The 9,542-nt window shown below is 42.3% G+C and overlaps 1 protein-coding gene across 5 annotated transcripts in view; it reads left to right on the top strand.

Moving 5' to 3' along the window:
- Positions 1-9,542, top strand: part of MCM10 (minichromosome maintenance 10 replication initiation factor) — a 41,703-nt gene that overhangs the window by 887 nt on the left and 31,274 nt on the right. The window contains exons 2-5 of one of the 5 annotated variants that reach the window (XM_044423401.1): positions 1,115-1,177; positions 2,671-2,777; positions 5,680-5,725; positions 8,064-8,381. In XM_044423401.1, the coding sequence (XP_044279336.1) occupies positions 5,719-5,725; positions 8,064-8,381 (325 nt within the window). In that variant the 5' untranslated portion in view covers positions 1,115-1,177; positions 2,671-2,777; positions 5,680-5,718. Of the gene's footprint in view, positions 1-1,114; positions 1,178-1,297; positions 1,356-2,667; positions 2,778-3,031; positions 3,196-5,679; positions 5,726-8,063; positions 8,382-9,542 lie in introns of those variants that run through there. The other 4 variants (XM_044423400.1, XM_044423402.1, XM_044423403.1 and 1 more) reach the window with 4 other exon arrangements.

The following is a 9,542-nucleotide window of genomic DNA, read 5'->3' as shown; positions in this document are numbered from 1 at the left end:
GCCTCCCTAGCAATTTGAAAGCATGCTAATGCAAGTAGATAAATAGGTACCACTTTGTTACTGAGCAGGGAGAGAAAAATCCCTCTTCCCATGTGCATAGTAAAAAGAGGTACTTCAAGTGATTACCACAGATTGGGGTACAATGCTGGTCTTACCATTTGGAATCTATACATTGCTGCAGATGTCTGAAAGACAAAGTCTGTGCAATTTAAGGGATATTATCGCCTATTTGGCTTTACAATAATTTAAGTTTTTATTTTTAAAAACTGCCATTGTCTCTTCAGTATCTTTAGCATGTAACTGGAAGTTGAATCTGAGAAAAAAAAGACCCCAGATAGCTGACATCCACTAGGAAACTAGTGGTGACTTTATTTATATCCCACCTTTCTCTCGTTGTGGGGCTCAAGGTGGCTACATCTGGTTCCCAGGTGGTCTCCCCTCCAAGCTCCAGCCAGCCCCAGGGGACTTAGCTTCAACATGGTGGGTGCTTATGTGCTTTCTGACCATGCTCTGTCTCTCTATGTGTGCATCTATCAGACCTTTCTCAATGTCCCTGCCAAATGAGGTTACAGCAGGTGGTATGGGAGAAGGTGTTGCCCTGGGTGTGGCATTCCCTCACCAGAGAGGCATACTTGCTCCATGTATTACCTTTCGACACCAGGTGAAAAGCTTTCCCCCACAGGCATTTTAAGATTTTCAGTGTCTTTATTGCTACGGTTTGGTGTTTTTTTCTTGTTAGTTTTGTTTATTGAATTTTGCATGATACTTAGTTTTTATTATGTCTGATTTTTTAGGACTTTTGCTTACTGTTTTTAAGATTGTTAAAACTTATTGATAACTGCCCAGAGGACATTGTTATTACGTGGTATGTGAACAATGTTAGTGTGATACACTGATGGTGAATTCATTATCCAAGCTTGGATTCTTGGGTAGTCAAAACAGAGCTGTGCACATATGAGGGAAGTACAAGGCCTTTTTTCTGTATAGACATGCATAGGATTATGCTCTAAGTTAACTTTTCCATTAATAGAATGTTCTATTCGGTATGATACCACATTTCCAGTTTTTAACAATGAGTTGTGCTGTCATTATAACAATGTTATCTCCTTTTCAGGTTGGTTTGTGTGTTTAACATTTAACTACATTCCTGGAAAATATCCATGTGCAAGGACCCAAGGTGACTTACAAGATTCTCCTCCCTATTTTATCCTCACAGCAACAGCCCCAAGAGGAAGGTTGTGCTGAAAGTCTGTGATTGGCCCAAAGTCACCCAGTGAGCTCCGTGTGACTGAGTGAGGACAGGAACTCAGATCTCCCAAGTCTTAGTCCATATTCTAACCGCTACACCACATTGGGTATGGTTATGGGGAAAAACAGCAATTATTCATATTATAATGGAAAAGAAAGCTATTGTGTTAACTTTGTGAAAGTCTGGTAGCTTTTCATTTTAATTTGGAATCAAATGGGCATAACAGAATTCAGGGAGTAATTCGTTTATTTATACTTCTTAGGGTTCAATCCTATGGCCTCCCAGCATTGTTTGGGAAGATTTCAGGATTATTTGGAGTCTGAGGTCCTCCAACTGTGGAACTGGTACTCTGAATGCAGAGCTTCTCCCCCCACCCTCTGCTTGCCCTCGTCTGAGCTGGCACAGAAAAAAAAAAATCTCTGAAACTCCAAGTCATCCTTGGAGAGGGCTAAAGGGGTGTGCAGAGGGATGAAGAAGGGAGCAAGCTTGGGCTGATGGCTTGTGTTGTATCCAAATGGCAGCCTGGCCTCCATCCTTCCCATTGTGTTGTAAGCCGCCCCGAGGCTTCGGCGAATGGGGAGGCATAAAAATGTCTTAATAAATAAAATAAAATAAATTACAGTGCTTCATTTAATTTTGGTGAAATACATGGTGTGAGGTGTGGGGTGACAAATCACCACTGTTGCATCTCACACCCTGCTTGGGATGCACAGAGAGTCCAGTGTTGCCCATGTGCAGAGGCTTCTGTGCATCGAGAGCAGATAACATAGAACCATGCCCCTTGGCACTTTCTCAACAAGAAGCCACAAAGTCACTTACAATAAAATTAAAACATAACATTCACAACTACAACAATTACTCATTAAAATGCAATGAGCCCATAAAACAACAGTGATAGAGAATTGAAAATCAGTTCATCATATGCCGTTGGATGGCTTGGAACAAAGGAAAGCTTTAACTGAAAAGATGGCATACCACTGTCATCTTGGTGCCTGGGTGCATTTCGCCATGCTCCAGTTCTCCCTTGAAGGATTCTTCATTTTGTGTGTGTGTGTGTGTTCATGTGTTCATTCCACATATATGGTGGAATGTTCCCAGCTTTTTGTATCCTCTCCAATGATTAGAGTTAGTATCACTCTGTAGCTTCTACGTATTTTTATGGTGCTAGCTACCAATGATGTGAAGTCTTTTCCTTGAGCTTGACTGAAACTACAAGGTTTTACATTTGAAACGGTGTGCTAAGTTCGTTCATCCATATTTCCATTAAGGGCTTTCCTCCATTAAAAAAAAATAGGTCTATAGTAGACCTCCAATTTCATATAATAATATTCCATATATTCGCAAAGTAAATCGGAAATCCAAATCGGCCTCAACCAAACCTTAAAAAACCCTGTAGAGTTCTCCTATGTCTCTCTCAGCAGTTCTCCCAACATGAGAATGGATATAATAGAGAGTATTGACAGCGGCGGAGCGATTTCAAAAGGTTTAAAGTAACCACACAAGAGCAAGACCACAACGCAAAGAACTGGTAGGTCTACCCTTGAGTCTGTCTTTTGTTTGCCCAATCACAAATCGCTATAAAATCTTGGTTTTCTACAGTCACTTCCTCTCTGAGGAGAAAGCTGGAAGTACAATATTCAGAAAACGTCACAGATACTCTATATTTTCCTATCTCTACAGTTTTGTAAACTACAGAGCGAACCAACAAAAATCCTGCAAGCATGCGCATCTCTCTCTCTCTCTCTCTCTCTCTCTCTCTCTCTCTCGGCTCGTTCCCACTGTTTCATAGAGAAAGAGTAGTTTGTACTTTAGTTTCCGGATTTCCGTGAGGTCTCATCGGGGCGGGGCCAAGACGGGTTAGAATTTTGGCGGGTGATACGGAGGCGAGCAGAGGAGCCAGCGCGGGTAGAGGAATATTCTTCGGGGGGAAAGAAGAGCGCTCGGAGGTAAGGGAGCTTCAGCCCTCCGAGGAAGAAGGGGCTGATTATCAAGGGAGAAGGGACGAATCGCAATCAAGGGCCTACAGGGGCATCTCTGGATGAGGAAGGCTGGGAAGGGGGCAGTTACTTCGGGGTGGCTGAATGATGCGCATCTGATATCGCCCGCTAGTGTGGGAAGAGAAGTAACAAAACTGCTCAAAGGCAACCCGTGAAGAAGAATTTGCAGTGGGGAGGGGAGGTTTGGAAGAAAGATGCAATCCTAGACACGTCTGCTTAGAAGTAAGTCCCTTTGGGTTCAATACGGCTTCCTCGGAGGGAACCAGGGAAAGGATTGCCGCCTAAATTCAAGTAAGTACGCCTAATTCTAAGCTTACTTATTCGAATCCTTGCCTTGAAAGGCAGTATAAAGGGCCAGTCCCCCTGAGTTAATGGGTTGTTATATCTAAACGCATGTGCCTTGGATTGCGGCTTTATTTATTTAATGCCTGTACCGCCCAATAGGACGCATTTACTCTTAAAGCTGCAGATGAGTTTCTTGCAGTAAATCTGCGTGTGTTTGACGCAGAAAAGAAGAGTGGTTTTTTATAGTTAGTTATTGCTATAAAGGTAAATGTTAGTAGATTGCAGAAATTTCCTCTTTTTTGGAAGTGCAAATGACCTAGAGAGGCATCATCTTTAAGCAACCATATTCGTACATATGGAAGCCCTTGAGTTGGCTTTTTCTTTGGCGGGAAGGGAGGCCAAGGTTTTTCAGAAGGTAAAGCGGCTATTGACGCTGGAGATCAGTGAACTGTTTAATTCATGCGAGCAGAGTAATGTGGGAGCCATCATCTCCCTAGAGCTGCTTCTCTAAAAGCCAAAATGTGCAAGTTGCCGTTTTCTTTGCACAAAAGGGAAGCCTTGATATCATGTGCATCCACAGTTCCTGTTCATGGGGAAAAGGTTACTTAACAGCAGTCAGCATTCTCCATATCACTGAAGCAGATTCATTGACTCAGCCCTGGAACCCTAGGCACATGCCACCTGTGTTTAAAGATGCATGTGCATGCCTTGCCTGTAATCTGCAATTTACCACTTTTCTGTGGTCTCTTTTGGGAGTTGAAGGGCAAGAACATCTGGCGGGCTAAAGGTTCATGACAGCTATTATAAATTCAGTACCGTATTTTCTCTGGCAGACGTGGGACACAAATAGTAAGTTTAGCTACCAAACTTTTTGGAAGTTTAGGGTCCAATCCAATGCATGTTTGTAGAGAAAAAACACCCTAAAACTTTCAGTGTGCTATGAGTTGTAGGATGTTTTTCTCTATAAACATGATATTGTGTCCTTAATAGTTTTTCCTACTCTAGACAAAGTGTATCAAATTGATCAGATAGCAATGCTTCGATTCATTAGAAGTGCATTAGAAAGTCACCTTAATCCCAATTTTTATTTTTTAATATTGCCTTTCAGCCAGAGAATTTCTACAAAACAATGAGATTCAGTTTTAAACGAATGGAATGAATGACTGATATATGAAAATAGTGAGACTTAAGTTAGACATTGTTCCATTGACTTCAGTGCATTTACTGAAACAATAAGTTTGGATGTAGCCCAAGGATCTGGAATGCTAGGGTTCTCCCATACAGTTCCAATATGTATTTAAAATGTAAACAAAAAATGCATACCAACTATAAAAGACAGCAGTCATTTTTTAAAGTATAGTATTAGTTGCAATATAGTGCAGGGAATTTCCCAGTGGATTGGCATCCCAACACTAAATTATGATTTGCATAAGGTTGCATTTTATTATGCAGTGTGAAAATGTTATAAATATGGATAATATACATCAACTTGTTTAAATTTCAAGAAAAATGTCACAACAGTATGTCAGATACATGTGTTTAAACTATGCCTGACCCTAGTTATATGTAAAGTGGTGTGTATGCTTGATTTTTTAAAACAGAAACAGGTATCTTACTGTAGCCTGTCCTCTAAAGTAAAGTTGGAAAAGTAGGACCCTGTGGATATTGTTTGATTACAACTGTCATCATCCCCAAATTGGGCTGATGGGAATTGAAGTCCAAGAACATCTGGAGTCTACAGATTCAATAACATCAGTTTAACTGTATTTTTCATATGAGATTAGTGTTCTGTACTCTTACCTCCTCTGTTGCTTTTGAAATCCCTCTATGTGAATAGAGCACACCTGGTTTAAACATGCAGACCTTGCATGTTTAAATCATATCTCCTTAGAGCCAAATGTTGAGATTTGTTGTTGAACCACATAAATTAAGGACTGCATCCTCAATAGTTAATGCTCCTGGCCACAAGACTACATTAGCTATCTGTAAAGAGATCATTGATACTGCAGATTTGACTAGTGGGATATTTTCTACTCAAAAGATTTGTTATCTTGTAGTATACAACACTTTTTATAACAATCCACAGAGACTGATTTTATTTATTTTGGACTTACTTGTTTATAATGTCAACTCTTTGTGTTTTTCTAGAAGACAAGAATTCTTTTGCTTGCTGGTGCCGCTGAAAATATGGAAGGTGAGTTTTGCATCTGTATTCATCTGGTGGTCTGCTTTTCTGCTTCCTCATCAGGTCATCACAGACACGGTTTCAGCAATTCTGCTATATCAGGTACCCTTTGCTACTCACTAGACCTGATTTTTCTTGTTAGGCATGCTTCACACTGAGAAATAGTCTTACATTTTAAGAACGTAATGGTGCAGTCCTTTTGCCTCTGTGAAAGATATGGGTGGAGATGGCCGTATTTGTGCTGGGGAGAGGAGATGGCCGCAATTGCAGCCGTGTTCCCTGCCCGAGTGCGCCCGCCTCCCCCACCACACGCCCGCACCCATCTCCCCCCCCTGCGTACCCGTGCCCGCTTCTCCCCCAGCACGCCCTCGATCATGCCCATCCCCCCCCGCACGATCGCTGGGGGGAGGGGGAGAGATGGCCACGATCTTTGTTGTCACTTTAGGTCACTTTGCTTCACATTTTTGTGAGTAAAAAAAAATAGTTGCAGAACGGATTAACCTTATTTATATTGACCCTTATGGGGAAATTTGACTTGGCTCACGACCAATATGGGTCATGACCAGAGTCCTGGATCGGATTAAGTTTGTGAGCCAAGGTACCACTGTAGTGCCTGGAAATGGGAGGATGGGGCACTGTTTGGAATCAGTGTAACTCATTGTCCCCTGGGTCTTCTCTTCCTCACCTTTTTCCTTTAGTCCCAGTTGTGACCTTCAGGTGGGGGGCAGCCAGTACAGTCCTTTCCATGCTGACTGTGGGGTTGGCCTTTGAAGTGCCAACTCTTAGGTTGCAAGGCCTTGGAGCTGGCACTCTGCAGAATGCATAGCCTCCCAGGTGATGCCCGAAGGCCAGAGGATTGCGCCCTAAATGTTTCAAAATCCCTATTACTGATTTTAATTAATTGAAAGATGTTGCAGAAGTGAGAACTGAGGCAGATGACACTAAAACATGCTAAGAAATGAATTCATAAGAAGCCAGAATTAAGAGGTTCCTTTATTGAAAATGGGCCCAATTTCGTCCTGAAACAAGTGGTCTCAGTCTGGATTTCTAGTTGTACCTTCTAAACTCTCTTGGGTGGAATTGATGCTGCACCTCATCAATAAGGAAATAAGAAACCTGCAAAGCACTGGAGAAATCCCAAGTTTAAAGGAAAAGCCCACCAGAACTTTTAAAGGGTTTCATATCAATGAAATGCTATTCTTATAGGCAAGGCACAAAATGGAAGACATGCTCCACCAAATTACATGAGGTGGAGAGCAGGTTTCCTGTAGATGAGGATTATTTGTTCGACAGCCTAGGCAGCTTTACCTCTCCATTCTTTTTGTTGCCATAGTCTAAATGGCAGATACTATAATCAGATGCTAATTGTACTCCATTAAGAGAGTTTATGTAAAAGCTTTACTCCATTGTTGTTTATATTAACTTTTTCCCTCTCCAATGCAATAAAACTTGACTATCACTCCCCCTCACCCTGCCAGTAAAAGGCAAGAGAGAGCTAAAATTACATCTGGTTAGGTCCTCAATGGCATCAGCTGCTTCCAGGCTTGAATTTTTTGCCACTTCTCCATGTGCACAGCGGAATAAGTGAATCAGCAGAGGAGGATGGATATCTGTCAGAGTCTTTACCAGTGGACTTGGAGGCGGCCCGCCAAGGAAATGGCCATGCTATGATGCTTGTAGGGAAACTGGATCTTCGCAAATTCCATTATAAAATGAGCTGATGTGCTCCGCCAATGAGCTACATCCCTGCTTGCTTTTGGTGCCAGTGATGTTCTTTCCCAGCTGGCTTGAATACTAGAATGACATTAAGCTTTCTTTACTTTCTACTTTGTAATACAGCAGGGACAGGCAATCTTTTTGCACCCCCTGAGCATGCCAGGCAATTTAAAAAGCTATCATAAAATAGCTGCCAGGAAAATGACTAAGTCACAAATGACAGGTATCCTGACCAAAAGACAGTGTGAGGCAGATCCTGACTGGGCACTGCAGAGGAAAGAATCAGTCTGCAACTGCCCACCATCTTAATTTCGTAATAATATCTTTGAACCTCGTGTGGCTGAGGGGCATTCATGAGAAAAGAAGATGGCAGTGACTGGAGGCCTTTGCTTAGCTTTGAAGCAATCCTATTCACAAGCAAGAAAATGTCCCCCCTTTTATTTTTATTTTATTTTTTTGAGTGGAAGAAGTGTGGGATCCTGACTAGCACCAAGAAGGGTGCCTGAAAGTGCAGTGGTGCCCATGGGAACCACATTGTCATAGGCTTATGTATGCTTTCCACTCTGGTTAGGTTTTATGTGTTAGCGGTTGAGCACTGTTGAGTTTGACTATTTTGTGTGCTTTCTTCCAGATGACAATAACTTAGACCTGCTAGCCTCCCTTTTAGAAGAGAGCGAGGCAGCTACAGAGCAAATCTCTGAAGAAAATGGAATAAATCCAACTGTCACAGGAGAGCCCGATGAGTACGATGAGCTCTTTGATGCAGAAGATGATGAATCCTACACTGAGGCAGTGGAGACTGATGAGGGAGAATCGAGTGACCACAAGGAAAATGTGGCCGAGTTGTTTGGAGATGTGGATGACCTGTCTGGAGAGGAGGGAGAAGCAACAGCTGCACAGGGAGCAGCGGCTGATCAGGCAAAGGAGAAGGCCAATCAACATCTGCAAGGTTTCTTACCACATTTCTAATATTTCTGATGGTTTGATGAAAGGAGAGTGGGATTGGGTACCCCCAAGAAAGTTTGGAGTACAGTACCCATAATCCCTGAGGACTGGCCACAGGTTGCTGAGCTCTAATTTAAAGTCATGTTAAATGTGAAGTTTGTCATAAACATAGCAAGGGATTCAAAGAGATTTAACGCACAATTGAATCCAGGCTCCCCCACTGGCATTTTCCTTGGATTTGAAAAGTGGCTCATTTATATTATTACTTGCCTTTATATCCCTCCTTTTTCCTCTTGCTGGAACCCAAGGGGCCTCACATAATTCCATTTTATCCTTACAATAACAACCCCATGGGATAGGCTGGGCTGAGAGTCTGTGACCAGCAGAAAGACATCCAGGGAGCTTCATGGCTGGTGGAAGCTGCTAGCTGGATCTCTGAACTCCCAATCTGACTTTCTAACCACTACACTGGCTCTCACACTAAATTTATGTGTGTCTTGGTTCATTTGGATTTTTAGCTGGCATAAATGGGGCAGTGGAAGAAATGATAGGAAATGTGACTCTTTGCAAGGGGTGGTAGAGTAGGAGATATTCAGGTGAGCTCTTGGATCATGGGAAGGCCCTTTAAGTCATGCTGTGGCCTTTTCTGTTTTCAAAAGACTTTATACTTTCTAACAACAAGCTTTGATTTTAAGGCAGGTGGCAGGGCAAAACCTGAGATACTCAAGGCTCAAAGCAGCCCTGAGTTCTCATTGTGCAGCTTTCACAGAATATATATACTCTGATTTATAAACCATCTAAGCAGAGGAAAGAACAACTGTTGCAATTAATTTAAAGCATTTTGTTCAGGATAGCAGAAATGCTGCTTTGGGAGCAGATGGAAATCTGTATGGTGCGGTATTAATGGAACCTGTTGATTAACCTGTTGATATGGGGAAAGCAGGGCCTTATGGGAGTCGTTAGCTTTACATCAAACACAGAATGAGACTTTTCCTTATGTCAAGCTGCTGTACTGCTGCTGCACAGGGGATGAGGTCAGGGGAAATGGAAGGCATGTGGCTGTCTAAAGTGGGAGCTTCTGCACCCCAATTTTTGTGTTTTCAATTTTGTACTAATTGCACTCACTGACTTAAAAATTACAGTACAGTGGTACCTTGGCTCACGA

The sequence above is a fragment of the Varanus komodoensis genome, unplaced genomic scaffold (assembly GCF_004798865.1).
Source record: "Varanus komodoensis strain SLA01 unplaced genomic scaffold, ASM479886v1 scaffold13_3, whole genome shotgun sequence".
Lineage (NCBI taxonomy): Eukaryota > Metazoa > Chordata > Lepidosauria > Squamata > Varanidae > Varanus > Varanus komodoensis.
This window is presented reverse-complemented; position numbering and strand designations above follow the sequence as displayed.